This window comes from Epinephelus moara, chromosome 22, assembly GCF_006386435.1.
Source record: "Epinephelus moara isolate mb chromosome 22, YSFRI_EMoa_1.0, whole genome shotgun sequence".
NCBI lineage: Eukaryota > Metazoa > Chordata > Actinopteri > Perciformes > Serranidae > Epinephelus > Epinephelus moara.
In genome coordinates, this window is record NC_065527.1 from 14,629,330 (window position 1) to 14,653,914 (window position 24,585).

At 42.7% G+C, this 24,585-nt stretch overlaps 3 protein-coding genes across 12 annotated transcripts in view; all 3 read right to left on the bottom strand.

Moving 5' to 3' along the window:
- Positions 1–24,393, bottom strand: part of hoxa3a (homeobox A3a) — a 31,314-nt gene extending 6,921 nt beyond the window's left edge. The window contains exons 1-3 of one of the 10 annotated variants that reach the window (XM_050034923.1): positions 24,149–24,393; positions 17,583–17,678; positions 1,877–1,937 (exon numbers count right to left, since the gene is read on the bottom strand). The gene's annotated coding sequence lies outside the window, so the exon portion shown is untranslated. Of the gene's footprint in view, positions 1–14; positions 154–1,029; positions 1,054–1,876; positions 1,938–3,266; positions 3,407–4,158; positions 4,181–6,555; positions 6,624–10,687; positions 10,760–11,937; positions 13,634–17,582; positions 17,679–24,148 lie in introns of those variants that run through there. The other 9 variants (XM_050034921.1, XM_050034925.1, XM_050034919.1 and 6 more) reach the window with 9 other exon arrangements.
- On the bottom strand, positions 8,353–10,669 carry hoxa4a (homeobox A4a). Its single transcript, XM_050034938.1, has 2 exons — positions 10,013–10,669; positions 8,353–9,482 (listed from the first exon to the last, which is right to left on the bottom strand). Exons 1-2 carry the CDS (start codon positions 10,428–10,430, stop codon positions 9,154–9,156), a joined length of 747 nt encoding a protein of 248 aa, XP_049890895.1. The 5' UTR covers positions 10,431–10,669; the 3' UTR covers positions 8,353–9,153.
- hoxa5a (homeobox A5a) lies at positions 18,128–21,110 on the bottom strand. The gene is made up of 2 exons (XM_050034935.1): positions 20,072–21,110; positions 18,128–19,429 (listed from the first exon to the last, which is right to left on the bottom strand). The coding sequence occupies exons 1-2, from the start codon at positions 20,655–20,657 to the stop codon at positions 19,179–19,181; spliced, it is 837 nt and encodes a 278-aa protein (XP_049890892.1). The 5' UTR covers positions 20,658–21,110; the 3' UTR covers positions 18,128–19,178.
- Positions 24,394–24,585: the final 192 nt, after the last annotated feature.

Here is a 24,585-nt window from a genome sequence, read left to right on the forward strand (position 1 = left end):
TCTGGCCTGCTTACCTTATCCTCTGACGACGAATGCAGAGCACCAAGCGATATTTTCTCATTCAGCGACGAAATCGATCAAAGCAATAATCCAGGGGAAAAAAAGTTTAAAGGCAGGGCTGGCTGGGTGAGGCAGCAGCAGGAGCAGCAGCAGAGTGCGCCCTGCCATGCACCAGACATTAGCAGCCACAACAAAAAAGGGAAGAGCCGAGAGAAACCCCTTTCCTTTTTTCCTTTTCTTTTTTTCCTACTCGACGTGGATGGGTAAACCGAGATTACGAAAGCAGGCGTGAGCAGTCGGGTCAGCGAGATAAGAGTTATCTGGCCCCAAGATTGAATTTATCGTCATGCTACAGAGCAATGGCCAGGGCTTCATAGCAATATTAAACTCAGCCAAGGCTATGCTAGACTATGTGATCCTTCACCAGTACCATGCAGACACCAGTGAACTGCCCCGAACCAGAGCGTCACCATAGACAAAAAAAATTATGCAAATAAGTAGCGCCTTGGAAAGCCAGTTCAAATCAAGTGGCTGCCTCTCCTCCTCCCCCAACCAAATGAGGTAGTGTGTCCAGAAAAAAAACCATAATGCATCGTTACAAATAGCATGGAAGTTCTTCCCTAAAGTGTTTTAAATCTTTTTGTTATTATTTACTCCACGTCCTGCAGTGGAATTATGAGCCCAGCGGATGAGATGTTGGAGAGAGGGGAGAATACAAAGGAATAATCAGCCGCTGACCATGCTGCATTTCCATTTCCACGGGACATAAAGGGCTTCTATTCGCGGTTTAATAATTAACCCGCATTTTTGCATATAGTCCTCAATGTTTGGGCACAAGGGAAGCGCTATTCGTTTTCATTCCAGCACCAGGTCTACCACTGCCTGCATGGCTTCTTGTGTGAAGAATACAATATATTTATTTTGAGAATAGAAAGCACAACAATTTCGCATCAAAGCCGAGCTCAATGTATATCAAGGGAAAAACCCCACCAGGAGCTGGGTGTGAAAAATGGGAAGAAGGTTCATCACCAAAAGGCAGAGCGGAGGACATGCAGCGAGGAGCAGGGGAGTAGAGAGCCGGCAGCAGGGGGAATCCCTCTGCATGGTAATGCTTCTCTTTTGCAGCCAAAAGAAAGAATGGGAGAAAAAATAGATTTATGTCCTCTCAGCTTCCCCGGGCTGTAAACACGTCCAGAGCTGCAGCTTCTCTGCTGGTTTCAGGCTCTGGGACAAAATCCAGTGACACAATTAAAAAGATAGAAGACACGGACGGTGTGGGAGGGTGAGTGGGATAAAAATTCACGCGTGAGGATTTTTTTTTAGCCAACTCGGCTTTTTCTTTTCGAAACCAGAGTAGTCACATTGTATAATTATTTACCTCTTTGTGTTTTGCTAAAATGCTGATGCGTCTCTCTCTTTAATTTGGCCCTGAGCTGAGGGTGAAATGTCAGTGAGGTGGTGGTCGTTTTACTGCCGCGCATAATAAGGCGTAAAACAATGTGGGAGGGTAAAAAAAATTGAAATGTTGATGAGAGTAGATCCATTTTTAAAACTTCAGCGCAGTAAACTACAGCAGCTACAAGCAGATGGCTTTCACTGGAAGTAGTTTTTGAAAGGAGTAAGGCACCGCTCCAAGAGCTGCGATTCCCCTCGTCACTTTTATAGTGACAAATTACACCACAAAGACAAGTGGAAGAGAAGGAATTATTGCTCTCGGGCTGGTCATATTGCTGCTACGAGGAAACGTACAAGCCATAGGCTGCTTCTCTATCCCTGCGAGTGCTTTGGTGGGCGTGTGTGGTACTTATTAGAAATTGAATAAGGATATCACCATCAAGCATTCATAACGCAAATCAATAAAGATATATGGACTTACCGAAGGCAGTTCAAGGTGTCTCGGAGACCGTGCGATGGCCTGAATTTACTTGGCTGGATTTCTGCAAGGAGGAATAAATATTTTCAGTTTCTCAAGAGATAAAACAACCTTTTAGCGTGTTGTGGAAAATATAGTGCTGTGGATTTTATTTTCAAATAGGCGCTTCATATAAAAGAGAGCATCTGGTTATAAATAAGTGTTGTTTTTACGCGTAAAGCTGAAGGCCTTATTTTAAAAATAAAATACAATAAAAAAAAACTAACAAAGATCTGCAAAATAGGAAATCTAGTAAAATTCGATGCATTAATTTTCAAGATAATATTTAGGTCAATGTTTAGATTTAACAGCAGGCTCCAAGTCTTTGTCTTAAAGTGTAAATGTCTTTACAGCTTCGAGGAAGCATGAAATCTAAATTCATTTCAGCATTTTGCACCACAATATTAACCAAAATATTAATTAAGACTATAAAAACTAATAAACAAACTGCATAAATAAAAGCCAATGAACAAAAATCCTCCTCAGACACAAATATCACAAGCAAATATTCCTGCCCATCAGCCTAATATCACTAATAACATAAAAATGGGCCAATGCAAATAACGTGTTTGTTGTTTCCCTGCTGGCTGGTAAGCATTTTCTCCACAAACGGATCGAATAGTCATTAGCTCTCGCGCACCATCTTCCCCAAGTCCCCGCGCCCATAAATCAAGCAGGAGCACCGTGACCTCAGCGCGGCCGCGCGGTCCTGGATGGCACTCCGTCTTCCATTATATCCTCGTTTCCCTTGCGGAGCGACACAACCCCACCGCTTTCCTCTACTTTTTTTTATGGAGCTCATCTTGATGTATCATTTACACACAAAAAAACCCACGTAAAGACACGAGATGTTTAGTTTTATAGGACCGGTTGCACCTTGGAGCGGCCGCGCGCTCTGTTTGGGTTTTTTCTTGGAAGCCAGTATTTAAATGGCCGCTTTATTTACAAAAGCTTATACAGGCCTATTTATCCAAATGGCTGCTCGTGCTATTAAAAACGGGAATATGACAGAAATATATCATTCCTTGCTGCTCTATTCTAAGTTTACACAGAAACAAGTAATGGCTTTGATAGTGTTTAGCCTGAGAAGTATAAAATGGAACAAAGCCTGAGACACAGTGGCACAGACAAATCCTTAAATCGTTGCTTGTATATGTTGTGTGTAAATTCTGAAGGCCTATTTATGTTTCGCTTGATAGGCTGTGATAAATCTCAGATATTAACAGTTGAATATCGATAGCTTATTGGTACCTGTCTATTTTCTCGCCCTGTAGAAACCCTGGACCCCTATTTAACTGACCTCTGCCTCGCGCAGCAATAACTCACGACAGTAATGAACAATCGGCGGAAATACCTCAAAATAAAATCCATCCTCCCAAAGCTCGGGCTCTGACTCTGTCCGCGTGGAAAAACATATCCGTCCGTGACAGCGGTATAATACATCCACAAACCAGGGATCCTCTCTCTTTCAGTGCGCCTCTCTTTTCTTTTTCTCCCCTCGATAAACAAACTACAAAGCCCGGACTCCCCTCACGGAAAGTGGGGGTAACCCGCATATAATCAGCATCATATGGCCAGACCGGGGCTCCGGTTTTCTTCCCCGTGCCATAACATCGCGCAGTATTATGCGCCCCCGCTCACGTGACGCAACGTCAACTTAAATCCCTTTTATTTGAGCCCGTGAATCATTAATGGAGGCAGTCATTGCCCCTGAGGAGAAACGGATCAGTTTGGAGGGAGAAAAAAGAGGGGTATGTGACACTGCAATGTATCTGGCAGAGGAGCAAGTCTCTCGCAGAGAAGCAGCTTTTCCACGTGTCGCCCATTCAGAGGGAAAGACTGTTCTGTCAGTTTTAAAGTGCCATATATTTGGTGCCTGTTAGCGGCTGAAAGAGCTAATCCTGCCTGCATTATGCTGAGTTTCAAGTGCAGCCACAGCTCAGAGCCGGGCTAAAAACCAGAATGTTTGTCACTGCAGCGTGATAATTCGCACTATGTGAGATGGAGAGAGCTTCACCTACCAAATACCATTTAAGAGTGGCATAATGATTACTCATCACTCCAGCTAACGTCTTCTCCTTTCTCTTTACAACACAGCCAGGGCTGTGGAGAGCTTTACTCAATATCGCCCCCCCGTCCACAGTCCCACAGCTTGGGTGTAGTACCACTTAATCAGCATTTGGTCTTCCATCAGCAAAAGCCTGCATGCTGTTGGCCAAATGTGAGGGAAAAAGTCACACATTTACCTGTCCTACATGAGAAGGGTGTGCGTCCCGGTGGTCGTGAGGGGTGCTTGTCAGTCAGCAGTGAGCGGAAAGTGGAGGTGAGGTAACCAAAGAGTGGCTGCTCGACCCCGCTGATCAGTACATGGACCCCCATTCGACCTAAATGCGCTTACGCGTTTCCTATGAGCAGCTGAGTGATGTTAGAAATTACAGGTTTGTGCAAAGGCAGAGTTTCAGAATGGGGGTGGGGATGAACGGCGGCAAAAGTGTCGACTTAGCCATAATCCTGCTGTAGCTCGCCAAAAGCATCATCATATAAACCAGTTGCTATATACAGAGCGTGGCTCGCGTGTCATGGTTGATATCTAGCTTCTGCCACTCCACGTATCGCCAAAAGCCCAAGCCCGGAAGAGCTTCTCTTCTCTCGGCACCGTTTGGCGCTTGTTTTTCGTCAACACCGAGCAGCGGGCGTGGAAAAATCCCACCACAACTATTAATCATTCGGGGCGGACATAGACAGCAACCCACTCCCACACCAGCCTTTGTCTTCTCAAACTACAACTTGAGCGGTAAAGTTTTAAAGACAGGGACGGAAGCAGACCAGCTCTTATTAATTCACCTTCAACACTTCTAAAACTGAAGAGAGGAGGAGGAATATTAATGATCAGGGTTAAACAGATTAAGTTTTACGCACAGGTTTTGGGCGCATGACTGAAAAGACGATTATTTTTTCGATGCAAAACAAACAAAATGTTTTAGTCTGTATTGTGTTATTTTGTTATGTTTTTGTTCTCACTATTTCAGATGTGGAGCTGTCACCAGTACATGGCTGGACATGACCGTGCACTGGAAGCTAGTCCCACGTTGCCTTTCGCCACCGCACCTGAACTTTTCCCTGACCCGGGCAGAGGCATAGAGAGTCGAGTGAGAAGTTATTTGGGGTTCAAAAACAAGGAGAAGATTGAAACCAAAGGCCCTGTGATGGTAGCCTACTTTTCTTTCACTTTTTGTTTCACTTTTTTTTTCCAGACTTGCCCATTGCTCAAAAGTAGTAGTTGATTGATTATGTTTAAAATCTGAAATGTTTTCGCATAAAACAAATGTTTAACACAAATCAAGGCTTCTTATCACTGTCAGCAGAGAGGAGTTAGAGGCGCAGACCTCTGGATGTTAGCCAGACGGCGGTCCATATCTTCCCACAATGTTGACACCCGGAGCTCTTAACAGCCAGGCTTGGGTTACCGATACACTCAGCCGAAGATAACTCTTTCTGCGAGGTTTACATCGGCCAACATCAAGGCTAATGCGAAATTCAACGCCTTACGCCGACTTGGAGACATCTCTCATGGATGCAGACGGACCAGGACAGCGTAATTGTTTGCGTAAAGGTGCTTGTAATAAAGCTATCTGAATTTTCATGTTGAACTCACTGGCTCTTTTTTATGACTGAAAATGTACATCATATATATAATAGGCTTTTGTTGAATAGTTGTCAGTTACATTTTGGAGGTAAGTGCAAAATAGTCCATTAATTATAATATATATGATTATTGTACTCATTGTCACATCCCCTCAGGACTTTGTTAATGTTTAACCTGTGTTTAAACTGACTATTGTGTTAACTCTCACTGAAAGGGTCTCTCAAGCAACAGATAAGCCCTTTGCATTGTTACTGTTGTTTAAACACACTGATTTGCAAAATTAACAGTGAAAAGTATTAAATACAATTATTACAATTAATAAGGATTCCACACAAACAGCAAACTAAGCGTTGCCCATCTTTGAAAGAATGCAGTATTTTTGAGGTAAACTTTGCAAACAAAGGCAGACTGTTGCTTCTTTTCGTTTTTATTCATGTTAAATTTAAGTGACTGTATGACTTCACACAGTTTCAGACGCACCAATATTTCAGTTTCTTAAACCTCTGCAGCCACATGTGTTGAAGCACTTTATTTTTCACAAACTGGCAATTGTATTTACTCTCATAAAGCATTTATTGGCAAAATGCAAGTGGAATTTTATCATCCTCATTTGTCGTGGTTTGAAGATTTTAAAATGTATGGAAAATTAGACCTGCCCTCTGATATCATATGTACTGAGAGGTCCACAATTACTCAAGGTTCAACTTTGTTTTATACATAACGTTTAAGCACAATATACATCTGATAGATTTATTTTTAATTCAGTTAAAATGTTAATCAGACTGAGAAATATGATTATCTGAGTTTAATAATAAGCAAATATTGACAGTGAAATTCGCAAGCTTAGAAAGTCTACAGCTGGAAATAAACAGACCATATTATAATATACATTTGTATGCGCCAGAAGAGCATGAAACTCAACTTCCGGGATATTCTAGACACATTTTTTTTAAGATCTCCACAAAATTTAAGAGAAAAATCAGCCAGATCTACTCACAAGTCATGACGGTCTGTGTCCAGCGGACAGAGAGTTCTGTCAAGGGAGAAGAGATCTGACTCGCACCCTGCAGAGGATCACTTCAAATGAAAATAAGGCAGATTTTCAGATCTATTTCTGACCCCCGGGGCATTCATTATTCAACAAGTCACGTGAACAGGGCGAATTAAAATTTCAGTACATTGGAAGTGACCTCTATTCGCGAATCAAATGACTTCAAATCTTGTAATTGAACTAGTTGGACTTCTTGGAGTCTGCGCAAAATTGGTGCCAATCAGACTCAACGCCATCTTCTGCACAGCTCCCATGTCTGCAGCAAGTGCTGCACATATGAGAAGAGGATTTAAGCATTTCTGCAGGATCGTTTTTCTTATGCAGACAAAAAAAGTGTAAGACATACCAACAAGAATAAAACACTGTGGTTGTGTGTCTGTCACTCTGAGGGATTTTACTGTGGGAATTTTGGTGAATGTCACTTTTATCTGATTTAGTATTAACTGCATTGTACACACATCCATTAAGCTATTATTGGCATATATACTGAGCAAAAACCATAAGTGCCAAAACATGTTGAAAATCATACTAAATTACATGAACAATGCCTGCATGTTTCAGCTCATATCTGCCCTTTCTGCGCGAACTGACGGGGTGTTTCTGTGATTTATTGCAGAGGAGCTGTCCCTAAGAATAATTTTGGGAAAATTCATGGCACAGATCCACACCTAAACGCCGTTTTTGTTTCCGCGCTGTCTCTGGGTAAATCTTAAATGAGAAGAAAAAGCTCGCGGAGGTCTCGGCGCTGATGTATGGTCTGAACATTGTGTGTGTCGAAAGGTCAGGGGTCAGAAGAAGTGCTCTGAGCCGGTGATTGGCCAGAGCCGGCTGTGTCCCCTGGTTGAACTCTCTATTGTTTGGATGTAGCAGGTAGTGACCAACACTCACACTCTGGTGCACTGAGGTTGGCTGAGATCTCCTTAAAATGGCAAGTGAGAACAATATGCGTGGCCGGATACATTTAACAATTTGGGGTTGGTTTGATTCCCGTGTCAGTAGCAAAGCCTGCAACACTGCAGCAGCTGATATCTGCCTACTAAATTCCAACCACATCTTATCTTTATCCACGAAAATACGCATGACATTCATGCACATTTTACGGATTAGAATCTCAGCCAGTTGAGCATTTAAAGACATAATTTAGTCAGACACATCATCTCTTTTTTACGCAATGTGTTGCAGATGGGGATACGTTTTGTAAGACATACTTCATTCTGAACAGGTTACACACCTTAAACACCTGAAAATGTTAGAACTGTTTCCCTCTGTGCAAGTCTTACTTTAAGGGAAACTCCGCAACTTTACGCACGGATTAGAAAATGAATCATGTCTGCAAATACTATCAAATATAGCAAATGATTTTTGGTCTGTTTCAATAAAGTAAAAAAGACATAAGAGACACATTAAAAAGAATTATGAAGGTGTGGCGCAGTAAATTATCCAGTGCTCGGACACACTATCACACTTTTACGCACGCATCTCCAAACACTGGATTACTGATTTAAAAGCATAAAATAGAAGTTCTGAAATAAATCTGTTTCTATGTACTGAGGTGAAAACAAGCATCATAAAAATAAAATGTTTCAGGATGAAAATAAAATCCACAAATTATGAAAATAATTTTTAAAAACGAGGCACCTATAAATTCATTTGGCACGTTAATACGCGCGGCTTTAAAAATACATGTTGCGCTCAAATCAAATCAGTGTTTGCAGTGACAAAATATCCAAAGCCAAGTCAGCCTTATAAGTGAAGTACATATTTATTTCACAGGGACAGACTGAGCCTACACTAGCCTACATTACAACGGTCATTACTGAGACAACACATACAAATATTCACAGTTTAGAACACAGCACAACATGGGACGGACTAGCACAAATAAACCTAGACCTTACAACACCAACGAACATAATTCTACATGACGAAATGCTTCTCTTATTGTGCCTTCATTATGATTTGCCTATGTACATTAAAATGTGAAAGTCACCTGGACTACATTCAACAGTAAACCAACCCACTCAAACGCACAAACTACACTGTTACTCTGACTGATGCCATTCCTCTAAAACTGCCGTCTGGTTTTCTAACAGGCATCTAGAGTCTCGCTAAATATCTTTCAAGTATATTAGAGCTTTCCATGAGCAATAAAAAAAGAAAAAAAAACAATACCCAAAGAGAACATAGAAAAATGAGTTCAAACTTACTTTTACCTCACTCAGTTTTAACTGTAATGATACATTTTGATCCAAGTCCTACGTCTGAATGTGCGTTATCCTTCTTTAATAATAATAAACAAATATATAAACACTTCAGTTGCCACCGTGGCAATTAAAGGTGAATTTCAAGCTTATATGAAGAGGGCGAGGACGACCGGACAGGGAGAGGGTATAGGACGTGACAGGGGCCCAATGGCAGAGGCAAGGTGAAAGAGATAACACCATGTGTGTAAAATACTGAGAATCGGTCCATCAAATTCCACTTGTGATATTTGCCATCTCAGTCTGGATTGGGTTCTTTTGTGGGATGGGGTTCATTCAAGCACTATAGACCTGCGGTGCACGGCGTGGGGACAAGCTGCTGGCCTGTTTTGATCTGCTGCTGCTGGGCCCCCGTGGCTGAGGACGAGGCCGAGCTCGAGGAGCGGATCTTGGTGTTGGGAAGCTTGTGCTCCTTCTTCCACTTCATCCTCCGGTTCTGAAACCAGATCTTGACCTGGCGCTCGGACAGACACATGGTGTGCGCAATCTCCACCCGCCTGCGCCGGGTCAGGTACCGGTTGAAGTGGAACTCCTTCTCCAGCTCCAGAGCCTGCTGGCGGGTGTAGGCAGTGCGGGACCTCTTGGGCACTCCTCCATTGTAATTGGGATTGACTGGAGGGGGGAAAAAAGCCATACACAGGCAAGCAAGCAGGTGTTACACGCAGGCTGATAGCGTTTATTCCAAACCTATAGTCCCTCCACTGGACACATTACACGGTTAAAAAAAACATATAACATTTCTGGGTTTGGTGGGAAATCACAGCCACTGTGTTTGTTTTACTCTCTGCCTTGAATCAGTTTACGGACATGACCTTAATGTGGAGATGCGGAGTGTACAAGCACTCGCATCCAGGGACATATCAAGCTTAGAAATGATTAACAAAACAGCGGGGTTGGATATTACAGTTTGGCTCGGCTCCAGTGGTGGAGGTAGTTTGGGTTAAAAAGCAACAAAGGCACATGGCCCCGACAGACGAACACAGGCAATAAAATTTACGAGGGTCCTTAATTACCGACCCTGCTGCTCGATAGTCGTAAATTGCTGTTGTAAGGGCTGCTACTAGTGCTGCCTCAATAGGCTTGCGTGTGTTCCAGTGGTTGTTTCTCAGTGGTTCTGCTATTTAACCGTGACGATAACTCACCGTTGCTAACGTGGACCTTTTTCATCCAAGGATAGACCACCGGCTCCTTGCCCTTCGCTACGCCGGGATATACCTCACTGGCGAGGCTGCAGTCTTTGCTGGCATTTGCCCCTGCGCCACCGTCTGGGGCCACGGTGAGGCGAGGTCCGTGGCTCTGTGGAACGGGTTGCGGCTGTGCGTGGTGCCCGTCGCCGAAATCATCGAGTCCGGTGGCGGGGACGTTACCGTAATCGTAGCCCGATTCTGTGTAGTTTGACCTCGGATAGGATGGCTCGTCGTGATGGGGGAAACCCGTATCTTTTGGCCGCTCGTAGTAATCACCAGGGTTGGGGATGTATCCGCTCTGCTGATATTCGTCGCATGGAGGAAAGGAAGGCTCGATATAGTTGGAGTTTATCAAGTAGGAACTCATGGTCATTAATTTGTGAAGTGCAACAATACTAATTTTTATCGCGCTGTCGTTTTTCTGATCTCCACAAAACCCTCCTACTCCCTGTCAAATGTACAAAGTTGCCTGGTCACGTGTGAAGCGCCACCAATCACCGCGTGTCCTGTGGGCATCATGTAAACAGGAACCAATGGAAAGCATGGCATTGGTACCACCAACACTGCTCGGACTGGCTTACGTTGATGTTTTCCTTATTAAATCACAGTATATAAAGCAAAACCAATCACCTAAGTTGTTTACTGCATGGGGCCAAACTTATGTGGGTGAGGCTTGTCTGCATGTGGAAAAATCCTCCTCCTCTGAAACAGAAAGTGGACGTGAAATTCAAGCCCTGACATTATAAAGGTTATCACAAACAAAAGGCTGTTACTAACAGAGGGGAGAATATCGGATGTTTCAGTTTGCAACATGTTGAATCCTGATAAAGAGACGAAAAGAGAAATAAAAAGAAACCACGCCAGCACAAGGGGGCAAATTGTAATGTTGCATATCAGCCTATTCAAATGATCGAAAAAGACAAGCTTCCTGCATGCACTGACGAGCCGCTGCTCTGCGGACACACAAGCCTGCATATAAAGCATATGACTTGTGCATCAGTAAAACCTGGTGAATACACGCTTATGACACACACACACACCATACACACACACACACTCATATATATAAACAACAGAAAACACCCATATCTCACGCTGCACACCTGCGTGCATGCACAAGGCCACTTTTTCTTCATTTCACGAGCACAAATGTGAAAACGTTTGTTTTCTGCAATCTGCAAAGACAAAGCAATAATTTAAGCTTTTTTTTTTGCTCTGTGTATGCACCACATGAAAGTTATCCGGCACTGATCGCACGGCCATCACGTATTATCAGCTCTCCTGTGTTAACTGCCACTGAAAAGCAACACCCAAACACTGCACAGCCACTTGCAGTACATGTTGTACCTTTCATTATAGCCCCATGCCAAACCAAAGCATGGGATTTTTTTTCTTTAACCAGCATAGACCTCTTACAGTAAGACATGCCAGATTTGCTCTGCACACACATAATCTCACATCCAGTGCAATTTTCCAATTCTGATGGAATTTGGAAATGTATAAAAAAGCTTTTCCACAGACAATTTTCCAACATTTCAATACAATTCTGCAATATTTTAATATGTTGAGAGCGTGCACTGCGCCTCCTGCAGCAACACTTTACTGTAAGGCTAAGATAACAAGTTGTCATGTGTTGTAACTATGAAAATATGCTTTGAATAGAGGGGTACTGAAAGTTTAAATAAAAGAGGAAATATTCCACTGTACGTTGATGAATAATAATAAAACAAGCAACATTTAATATTATTACAGGAGGGGAAAAAATCCACAAATTTATGATCATCCTTTGTCAGACTCCTGTATATTTAAATATTATTACAAATATTTTTTTTTATTTTTTTTTAAATGGCATGTTTCTAGAAAATATAAAAGTCTCTGACCGTGCTCCCCGGCATCAGCCATCACGTCCAGGTCCTGTTTCCTCTCCATGTCCGAGGTGCCACACTGTATCTGTGTCCCATGAAGATGCAGCAGCTCTTCACAAAGCTCATCCACACTGTCCACGTCAACAAGGCCTCTGCACAGAGAAACAAGAGGCCAAACTTCGGAAATATTGAAAGCTTTCTTTTCAATGCTTTTTTTCCTCTCTTTTTTTCTGGTCCCCTCCTATTCTATTCGCTCCTTCTAAACAGAGATAACTTCTGCCTGACCCCAAAGTGACACCGTTTCCATTTTGTTTCTGATTAATCTTGCCCATTGACAGTCTTTGTTAAACAACAAGGCGTGCCCCCTCTTTCCAAAGAGGCGACATTTTCATATCTGTTAGACGCAGTGACCTGGGGTTCACCCCGGACTTGGACTTCAGTTTTGCAGGGGTCTGTTCAGCTCTGGGGAGTTGGGGGAGCACTTAGCGTGGGTCAGCACCCAGCATGGTCCCCGAAGGATTTTAAAAATGTGCAAAAGACTTCAAACTATCGAGAAAATCACACGCCGAGGTGTGATTTAGAATATGTGGAATAGGGGACAGTGCAGCTACAGAGATCTGCTGCACATGGCCTTATACATTTGATATGAGATTTTTTTTCTGAGCTCCATTTTCGGATGCAGTCGACTTAAAACAGGTGACTTTTTTCCCACAGCAACCAAAGGCAGGCCTCACTTTTTGCTCTTCAAAACCCTGCTATGTTTTTTCATGTGAGCACACTGTTGCTGTAAGGCAGAGCTGCTGCTATCTTGTGTATCTTACAGGCTTTCTCGCACCTAACTCATTGTAAATGGCAGCTGATGTGCTTTCCGCCATATATCCACTGTATCCGTATGGCCGAGAGACCACCTGAGAGGCAATATGTCAACATAATGTCAGCGGTAAGACGACTTCACATCATATCTAAATTTACAGTCTGCTGCCATTCTATTATATATAGGTGCTGTATAAATATGGGCCAGATCAGCTCGGCTATTATCCACTTACTCCATTTTTGCAGGTCATTCTACTTGTTGCTACTTTTTTTCTTTAATGTCTCAGCTGTGAATAACTTCATTAAACATATTATCATGATTCAAGAATCCGATTCAGTGCTGCAGAGAAGTATTTTAGATAACAGTCCAGGTAATACCTCCGTTATCTGGTGCACAGGCCTGCAAGGTGCGGTTGTATGTCTGAGTGCAATAAAGCATCTGGAAAACTCTCCAACAATGCAGCAAAATATAATAGGATAATAATCATCCAATTGACCATTGGAGTAAAAGGCAGCATTTGGAAACTATGTTACACTATCAAAGTAATTTTCCACAAAATTTAAACACCCATTTTGCTCTTAATGTGAATAAAAACGGTTACAGCTCTGTGTTGGAGATTTTATTTTAGGACTAAATAATCTAACAGCCAGATCACGGTGTTCCCTTTCAGTGCATATACTGCGAGGTGAAGGTCTATTTAACCAATATACATCATGCTGACAGTTTACTGTAAATTTAGATTATCAGAGAAGTGCTGTGACGATGGTGACAGATTGCAGATGGCTCCCACAAGGTCTCTCGTCTATACGGAGCTCTGGCGGCGGGGTATAAAAAATCCTCTCTGCATTCAAGATGTGCCAAGGATTCGGGCCAGAAAACACCTTTCATGCCTTTATGGAAATATTTTGATATTGGTAAACGCTCATAATAAAATCTTTTTTATACAATGTGTCACGTGTGGTCGTCCTTTCCAGCACTTTACAGAAAAGACTGGCAACAGAGCGAGCGTTCACAATAACTGAGAGTACTCACAGCTGCAAACTTTGATTAGACCACTAACGTAGTGACCTTCAAGCCTTCAACAAATTGAAAGAGGCGAACAAAAGCAGCTACATTCTTTGGAAAGTGCATGGATAACTTCCCTATTCCTCTAAGTACAGAAGCTGTTATAATTGAAAGTACTGAGCTGAATATTTCAAACAAGAATGATAAAACTAATGTCTCCAAAACGCAAAAACTAGAGCGTCTCACTGAGGTAAATCACAGATAGATTAAAAAGTTGAATGAGTCGGATTGTGCACTTTAAGGTGAGTTAACAATCAGGCCACCAACGTTTGAATTAAATCAATTGAAAGCATGTGAAATGATGCTTTCTGTTAAATTATCTAGCTTAATTTTAAAAAGTGTGTATGAAATAATAACCCTCAGCGCTGTGGCTTTGGATGAACGCACTTGCAGCCTTTCGGGTGGGTTCAATTCTCTATTGATCTGTGAGCTTTTACTTTTAAATCCAATAAACAAAGTTGTTCTGAACAAACGACTCACCTTCTTTTAATTTCGTTGAACGTTGTTGAGACATTTTAACACTTTTCATAGTACAAAACATCTATTTGTGCCGCGCGCTGTGTGTTGTGCGTCTATAACTGTTATATTACTAAGAATAAAATAAGATTTTGCAAGTTTCTACATTGAAGTGTTTATTTTCTCTGACTTTAACGTTAAGATGGCAACAAAAAGTTGATAAAATCGAAAGTGGCACTGTTTTATTGGTCATTTTTAATCAAATGGATCTCATATTCTATATTTTTTTATTCTGATTTAAACTGAAAATGCAAATGTTTTTGTGTGTTGCGTTGCCGACTACGTATAAGAAGTTGTGCGCCTTAGCCGAGACTCATATTTAAGCTTTTTCAGCATTATATCCATAAAATAATTTTGTTTTCCCGCCAGTTCGAGTTTATCAGCCATATTTATTTACTTCTTTTTTTCACTGGGCCTTCACATCTACAACCAAAGTGCTTTATGAAGTGGCTGCGTTCTTCTTCCAAAGCGGTTAAACAGGCCTGGTAAAAAATAAGAATAAAATAAACTACATCTTTTTTATATGTATTGCAACAAAAAGAATTTTTTTAAAGCTTTCCTTCTCTGAGTCAAAAAAACATCTGTGACATTTCTGTTTTCTTAAAAGGCTTCTATTCAGCGGATCAGGAAGAGAGGGGCTAAATGTTTTTTAAGGGGTCCGGGGGCTCAATTTGGGGGCTGTGGGCCTTCCCATTACCCTGTGACCGGGTCGAGAGTATCAATCCTCAAAATGCAAATTTTGCCCTCGTCCCTAAACATATCAAATGCAATTTATTCAAAGGAAATTCACCAATCAACCGCCCTAATAAAACGCCAGCTACTCAATCTTGTTGCAGGGGACGGGTGGGGGGTCCCCTCCCCCGGTCCCAAACGCGAGGTCACCGCGCTTTCAGGGTTCACCTGGAGTGCACCGTGCAACATATGTAATTCAAAGCTATTCTGTCTTTTGTGTGGAGAGTCAAGATCGCTATTATAAGGCTGGCATCAAGCTCCGAGTGAACAGATGACGGAGACTTGTTCAGCGCGTAAACTTTTGACCCCAATTTTTCCTCCTCTTCTGCAGCTATCTCGCTCTCATCTGTCCCAGCCCAGTGAGATATCTGCCCCTCTCGAAACGAAAAATTGATTTGAACAATGTGTATATCTCTTGCCATCGCGATGATCATTTTCGCAAATTTCATAATTAGAGAAGATGCCAGCACAAGACCTGAAATGCAATTGTGGCTTTATGATGTTTCCAAAGAGGGAGTGAAAAGATAAATCCAATAGGCTCCCACTCAAGACTAATAGGGCCGTAAAATATGCAAATCATTCATTAGCGTTATAGAGCAACCAAAGCAGCCAAAAGTCTTTGTTGGAGGCAACACTTAAAGTTAGACTCCCCCTCTCTCTTCACACACTCCTTTCCTCCAGTGTAAGGATGTTACCACGGGCTCTGTGTCCCTCGGTAAATTCATTTATACGCATTATGCTTATAGGCAACGCCAAGCAAACGTGTCATTAACGTGAAGGCGCGTGTGCGCGCGGTACCGTGGATGTGTGAGTGGTTTCCCTCTCTCCATACAGCAGGGTGACAGTGAACTTGGCCTAAAGCGAGCTCTGCTGGTGGCTCTGAGAGGATGCAGATTTATCTTGGTGCTGTGGCTGACCTCCAGATGAACCTACAGCGCTCCTCTCTCTCTTTCTCCCTCTGCCTGGCAGTATGCCGCACATGGGGCCCTGTCGAAATTTCTCCATTTGAAATATTGTCAAGGGTTTTAATTTCCAAATAGCCGCACTCTCAGAGTGTCCTGTTGTATTTTCAGCGTGTCGAAAATCCAACTGGAAAGAGTGTAAATCCCGTGTTTTGTTAAGATGGTGACTTCGTTACGAAACAACGCGTAAAAATTGTTCAACAACAAACAGATGGATATCAGCAGTATGGTTTCAATTATTCTCCTATTTTGAAACCCCAAAATGTTATTATTTGTTGGATTATTAAAAAAGAAAGAAAAAAAAAATACATTTCGGGAGTTCCTTCTCATCTGGCCAGAATTTTCAAAAGGAGGCCAGATTTTAAATTCCACTCCAGCATTGGTGAAAAGGGATTTAAAAAGCTATTTGAAGTGATGAATACATTTATTTATTGGCAGAAATAACATATTATTTTAGACGGAGTGGTGTAGGCCTCTGAACCCAATATAAAACTTGCTATTTAGGTTGGCTGACGGACAATATTGCAAATCCGCCCAGGCAACAACTTTAGGAAAGCTGGATGGATATTTGCAAGTTTGTTTGTTGCCAAAAACTCACACGATTCAAACAGCGATACCCACCCAAAAAAGTTGGATGTTTTCATATTTGGCCTTGAAATTTCAAATTGGAAACGGCGCATCGAGTCACACACTCTTTGGTTGAAAAAACACACAGGGGTGTAAAAAGAAAAACACCAACGCGTCCAAAAAATGAGTTAAAAAAATAGATATACATATTCCCCATTATCAGTCCATGATTTTAAGGGATCAGGGTCCACTGGTGGCCGCTTTCGCCCCGGCACTGATCGGACAAGAGGTCACCACAAAGCGAGAGTGACTTTTAAGAGGTCATCTGAACTTTTCAACCCCAAACACAAAACGATGGGCTGACACAAAACGGAATTCCTTTTCAAACGTCTCCCTGCTGCTGTTTGTTCCCATGTTGTGTTTACTTGACACTGTTTACAGCCCATCCTAAAGCCATGAGCAGTGCCAACATGTGGAGCGCAGCGCTCAGCATAACAACTGCAACTTTTTTTTCCCCCAGGATCATGGACCTCCAACTTCCAAAAGTCATCAGCACATACAGAACCCAATCAAACGTCGCTAGCTGTAAAGCTGTAGGCCTGCATTAGCGCTTAACTTTATCAAGGAAATCTCCACACTCCACACATCCCTTGGAAACTTTCTGGTTCACGGTCTGTGAATCCTCCAATGTAATAAAACGACAACAACTAGAAGTTTGTGGGGGTGGAAATGGACACAGAGATAATTATCCAACATGTAAAAATGGATTATGAGTTACACCACAGATGGAGGGAAACAAGTTACACGGGGAAGGAAGCAATTAAATAGCCATGAGCCGGACCCAACCCTGCGCAACATCTGCCGAGACCAGTATTCAGCGCTGCACAACTGACAAATTAGTGTAATGGACTAATAGGGACAGATAGAGGGAGCGAATACAATAATATGGCTGTTTAACACAGGCTGGCTGTTCTCGGGCTACCGGATAGTCTGCAGAAACTTACCCAGAGACGCGGTCCTCTTCCTGGAGAGCGTCCGGTCCATACTGAGGCAGACTGAGCAATAGAGACGGGCTGTACCGGTCAAGTAACACTTACAGCCTGCAAAGAGAGAGTCAGACGAAGCCTCGCCGTCAGTGCGATTATATGTTATGTGCAATATACTGTCAACTCCCCAAAACCATAAAACTTACTTTAATGGCTACCACGTGACCGTTTATGGCCAGTGAGCCTATCTGGCCGCGCTCCGGATGATTTTTACGATCTAATTCATAGACAAAACCCCCCATTCATTTAGCACCCAAATGTCAGAGAGCCAGAATCGGCCCTAATAAAGTTTACAGCTTGAAAAGTCGAGCTGATTCTCCGGGAATAGCCCAGGAGTCTGTGCGCAAAGGGGACGCCCGGTCACTGGAGCCGGTGAGTGGCCAAGGACCCCAAAGCCCCCCGCTCCACATGCAGCAAGGTGAGTAAAACATGAAGCTTTCATTCAAGGGGACCTGTTGAATTCAAGGATTTAACTCGAGTAAACAATTTTTGTCAGCTCATACAGGTGACCTCAAGATTTTAGACCAGACAACAAACTCTGACTCCTCTCTTCCATGACGCAGCGTGGCGAAGGCGTAAACGGATCTTTGGATATATATTTTTTGTTTTACAAAAACGTACACTGTGATGTTGCCGTTCCAGTAGAAATTTTATTATAATGGCCATCATCATCATCATCATCATCATCATTATTATAGTATATTCTTGACTTCCAGTCTTTGAAAAACATTTACAAAAAGCTAATCACGATGGAGTTATACACATAGGCAATGAAATTTACTGTGGGGACCCTCCACACAAAAACAGCTAAAGAAAGAAAAGACATAACACGTTTTTTTTTACTAAGATGTTGCGCCCTGGTGAAAAACACAAACAGAAGCTCCTGCAAGAAAGAAAAAAAAAGATGCAAGGCACAGCTACTGTACATACAAGACTGAGTCGGCACTTCTGTCCATACATGTGTTCACAACGCACACAATAACCATACAAGGCTCACTGCTGGCTCTACTTTTGGAAGCAAGTTATCTGACAAGTTGGTACAATACATCAAACAAATAAATACATACATATACAGTACATACATAGAAAACGAAGGCTAAACACCAAGGCAGCTCAACCTCAACCCTCTATTCATTAGGCTGGTATTGTTCTGAGTGCATCACACAACTTTTTACTGGGTTTATTTGCGGTAGGTAGGTAGCATTTCAAGCTTTGACGTTTTTATTTTTTCGTCTGAACAAGAAATAATTTAAACAAACATTTATTTTGTTGCTTTTTCTACTAAATCTAGACAGAACTGTACATAATGCATTTTTTTTTACTCACATAAGCATTACCACGGTGGAAATAAAAAGGAAATAATATTAAGGAATATAATGGGACGGTTGTTGGACATACAGTGGGGCTCAGGTGGGGTGTCCCCTTCCCCGCGCACAGCCCCGGTCACAAGTCTCTGCGCTTTTTTGAAGTAGGAGGAAGGGGAAGTTGATATGACAATCTTTGTTTTATTTTTTTGTATATAGTGCTCGCTATGAGGGGCAGATGAGTTGAATATCAAGGCCTGTAGCCTCCCCCGCCTGCAGCCGCCATGTTCATGCTCTTCAGCTTGTTGTCTTTCTTCCACTTCATCCTGCGGTTCTGAAACCAGATTTTGATCTGTCTCTCTGAGAGGCAGAGGGCATGGGCTATCTCGATCCTCCGCCTGCGGGTCAGGTACCGGTTGAAGTGGAACTCCTTCTCCAGCTCCAGGGTCTGGTACCGGGTGTATGCAGTCCTGGCTCTCTTTCCCTCTGGTCCTGACAAATCTTGTACAGAAAGACAAAAAGGAAAATACATGAGATGCAGCGGATTTAATTATGATAATAAAAAAAAGATGCAGTCAGTGCAGGAACTTTTTTTGGCTACATATCTCGCATTTTTTTCCCCATATTGTCTGTTTGTTTTCTGCACACGAAGTTGGCACAAGGCTAAGTTTCACACGAGGCTTAAAAGATCATCAAATTATTCCAAACAACCAAGCAAAGTAAGAAACACACCTTTTCAACTGCACCTTGCGAAAAGGAATTTACATACTAAACTGATATAAAATTGGGGCCATTTGATCTTAAAAAATACAATATAATAAAGAATATCCTGTAGATATATAATACATGTTCAACTAACTTAAACCTCATATGATAATATGTTAGAGTACGCCGTACCTGGTCTGTGTTGACAGCACTAAAAAGCAGTAGGCTAATACACCAAACAGGTGAGAGGCGCATATGGCGCCGTGTGCCCCTTTGCAAAGTAAATATATTTAGTACTAAAATGGTCTGAATCAGGCCTGTTCTGCTTGTAGTTTAAAAGTCTGAATAAATATAAACATGATTACACCTAAACCAAACAACAACATTATGCCAGGTCTCCAAAATCAATACAAGATCATTAAAAAAAAAGCAGTTTACCATGATTTATATGTAGTTTTCTCATCCACGGATATATCTGAGGCTGTGTTGACTCCGTGACATTTTGTGGAGTTGTTGGTGCGCTTCCCGCAGGCTTCTCTTCCTCGAGGGGAGAAGCTTTGGACACACAGTCCCGACTGAGCAGCAGCGTGCCTCCGTTCGAGCTCGAGCACGGGGTAGAGCACGGGGTCGTTATAGAGTTTTTCACGGCTCGGTGTTGAGACTGAGTCTCGGTGACCGGGGACGAGCTGGCGACCGAGGAGCACGGTAGTGGGTCAGGTGTTGGCGATAGAGACGATGTCCCGGTGCTGCTGGCGGACTGGGTGTACCTGACCGGCTCCACCGAGGGTGTTGTCGCCGCTGAGGAGTAGCCCGGTGTCCGCTCGTTGCCCACAAAGTGTCCGGTACCCGTCCGCCCGACTGTTAGGTCCATCCCGTTGTAGCCATAGCCATACCTGCTGGAATGCATGGCTGTTGAGTCTCTGTATTGCTCGTTTGCCGTATTATGGTCTCCATAATTATGTAACTGGAAGTCCGCGCCATTGGGATAGCGACCGCAGAATGAGTTCACAAAATAGGAGCTCATTTGTTGACAATTCCACCGTTTGCTCGTTGTAGGTATTGTTGTTGTTTTTTATTGTTTTAGAGGTAAAATAGCATAAACCTGTGTGCTTGATTTGTGGCTCTTATGGTTTAGCGCGTCCTATAGCACCCTTGCACAATTTATGATGAATTATGGAAATGAGTGGGACCATGGACTTGATTCTCTCTTACGTAGGCACCCAAATATGGGGTACGGCGGAGTATCACGTGCTTTTGTTGACCAGTCGTAAATCCTGCTTGGTGACCTCCAGAGGTAAACTCGTGCACGGAGGAAATACTGGGTGGGATGTGAAGGGCGCGCGCCTCCATGCGCTCGTGGCTAGGGCAAGCTCTGAGCCACGGTTTGGGTGTTTTGAATTGTCGTGGTGCGCCATCCTCTGGCTCAACTGTTGCACTGCCTGTCTGCGGTGCTTTCTGAGGCGTGGGCTCCACACGGGGTCATTCAGAGGTTAACGACCATTGCGGCAAAAACCAACGGGCTCCTAAACAATATAACAAGTGACATGCTGAGAGTGCAATCTCTGCGAGGATAGTGTACAGAAATAATTCGATCAGAATCTGTTATGCATGTTATGATAGGCGATGAGTGCAAATAGTGTGCGCACTTAATAGAATAAAAGCCCATTTAAAGCAGGACTGCTTTTTCACAGTTTTTCTTATGATCATAAAACAACTGAAGGTCCGTCAATGTGGGGAAAGACTGATGAATAAATGTTTTGCGTAAAGATAAAATCCAAGCATCACATTGTCGGATAATAACACAGAGACTCCCATTCAAGGCCTGTCTTTTAACAGTGAAGAACTGATAACTTTAAATATAAGCTACACATGAAGACACGTTACTGTCAACTTTACACTGGTTAAAATATAACGATTTACACAATAAGCCCTCAGATGATTTTATAAGCTCGTCGCATGTAACCCGACTTTATTACGCCTCCGTTTTAAGGCGAATCATCGTTCACATTGACTTTTAAATAGTCAATATATTATCAAATTGCATTTGTATTATTTGTATGTTTGTGAGGTATCAACACAAGATCGAGAGCAACATAAAATCCCTTTTCTATAAGCAGCTACCCAGCGTGGAGTTTTGTACAGTCACTCTGCAATTTAAAGACACAAAAGAGACGAAATTTACAAATATTGAAAAAGGAAATATTCGAGCGATTATTGGATAAAATGAAACCAATCTATTTGAAATGTTTAATGTAAAATAACCACAATGTTCAGACAATAATTCATATTTTTAGTTTCTGCATTGTGCTGTGAGTTATTTGTATTCACTGGGTTACAAAGCAGTAGCGTCCGTTGTTTTTACTTTTATTTTATCTTCCACTTTTTGAAAAATAAAAATATAGCCTCGACTATTGTGTGTGATATAACAGTTTTAAAAAAGTAAAACGATTGTCTGATGGATGGATGAAGTACAATGCAGCACAGACAAAGTAAAAACGATTGATTCTCGCTTTTAAAAACTACTTTAGCATTTTAGTTTTAAGGGGAAACGTTGCCTACGAAACAAAAAAAAAACTCTCTCCACCTTTGACTGTAATCTGGCCAATGCACTTATTAAAAAGTGTAAATCAGCTATCCACTGTTCATGTTAATTCTGAGCAGGAATACAAAAACTGGAGACCCGCACAGAGCCCGGCACAGACTCTACAGAGGCATGACGCCTCGTCCTGCGCTCTCCGTTTGGTTTTCTCCTTGTGGAATTTTTATGGCACCTTCGAGTCTCCAAGGCAGCGACTTGTCCTCTGCTTTCCCCCACGTGCTATTTTCCCAGAGCAGCCCCTTTACCCAGCACAAGCCCAATCATGTGTTACTGACAAAAACAGCGAGATACAGATTATTTATTCGGTCCCAGGTATGTGCGCCCTTTGCGGTAACAGACCCTCAGCCAGAAGGCACGATGTGAGGAAGGGTGAACACCGGGCTCCCACATACAGTGGGCCCACACTAAGAGAAGACCTACGCAGTGTGTGTGTGTGTGTGTGTGTGTGTGTGTGTGTGTGTGTGTGTGTGTGTGTGTGTGTGTGTTGGCTAAACAGTCATGCTCCAGCAGCTGATTTATGGCTGGCCAATGGCAACAAAGTTCCCACGAAAATTATTTCCCCCGAGTCGAGCCAGGGACACACCCAGGAACTAAATAAGGACCAAAAGAAAGGAGATGAAAGAACTGAGTGCGCACTGGTGTCAAACATGTCGAGCTGGGAGCAAGGGGGCCACTGCTGCAGGAAAACAGGAGGGCAGTGCACTCTGCAGGCACCCTCACACATTGGCACTCGTGAGTCTAAGAGAATACATTTAAAATCTTATATCTTAATCCAAGAATATCATTACGCACGACTAGAACGTCTAAAACTCACAGTGGTCACAATAAGGATAGTTATGACATTTTATGAAATACACAAGCGGCGCAATTCTCAGCCAAATAGCAGCAGACGCATTCTTTTCCATCAGAAAGAACAGCAGTCAAAACATACACAGCAACGTTAATGTGAAACATATTTTTGCACAAAAAGCCGGAGTAGAATAATGCCATAAGCAGGTATGGGACATGCAAAATTGAAAACTGACACAATATTGGATGCATGTGACTGTACATTCCCTTTTGCACGAGTGATATCTTGCAAAAACATCTGCTTTGCATTCAAATCTTCAGAAGTTGGTTGCTCGACCGACGCATAATTTATTGCACGAAACAAATCACTGCAGTGTCTCAACACAGGCTCACTAAGTGCATGTTTAGCAACACCGTTAACAACATCGACGTGCGAAAACAGAGTATAAATAATAAAATATTTTACTTTTCTAAATTCAATTGATAATTACATTCTTGCTGCTCAATTAAAGGTCATCCTGACGTAAAAATAACCCTGCTTTGTTCACTGAACAATAGCCTGTTTATCAAATCAGCGCACGATGATTCGAGGCCTGCGTGTATTCATACGCAGCACACAAAAATTTAAAGCATTATGCATGGACACAGTCACAGGTAGAAATAGAGGTCGACATGTCTGTCCAATGTGCACCGCAGGACATTTGCAGCAAAAACAGACCGAGCTGCAACCACAAATACCCCCACTGTCTCCACAGGAGGGCGTCAAAGAGCTCATCTTTTGGCCACCATCCACCCAATGAATTTTGCAGCCGAAAGCCCATCCCCATTCAAATCCAACAACAAACAAATAATATCTTGACAACATGCAAAAGCCAGCAGCACTGTTGTCACGGGTTATCTCATGCGGACTGATGACACTGACCACGTAGCATATGCCTTTTAAATCACAATAAAATAAACTGGAACAGGAAACCATTTCTCCCACATGATTTTAAACCTCTGGATATCTACACAGGAAGCAAATAAGGTGCAATGCTTCGACAAAGAACTGGTTATTGTTTGCTTGACTTGTTTGTCATGCAAATTCATAACAGGGCAAACACATAGACAAGTTTCAATTGCCTTACCTCGTGATGGCTTGTAAACAGGGGAGGTGAGGGGAGGGAGTTGGCAGGTGCAGACGGACAGTGACGGAGAGAAGTATCCAGCTGAGTCCCCGGACGGAAACTGGGGCTCCCGGGGGGTCAGTGACGCACCGGGGCTCCTTCCACTCATCTTGCCCAAACGTGTCAGGACACTCGACGGCAGGGCACCCAAACGATCCAGTCATATCCTAAAGGCAAGCTCCTGCGCGTCGAGCCTCTGCCTCACCGAGAGAAAACTCCAGAAAAGGTGTAAAAATGTAGAAGGTCGGTGGTGGGAAACAGCCGCGTGGAAGCTCGAGACCGTTAAGTGAAAGGCTGCTCTATTCTGCTATTGGAAATTATATATAAAAAGTTCATGTTCACGGCTCCCTACCACGTGACGAGCTGCGGCCAATGGGAAGCCGAGCCGGGTCGTAAAG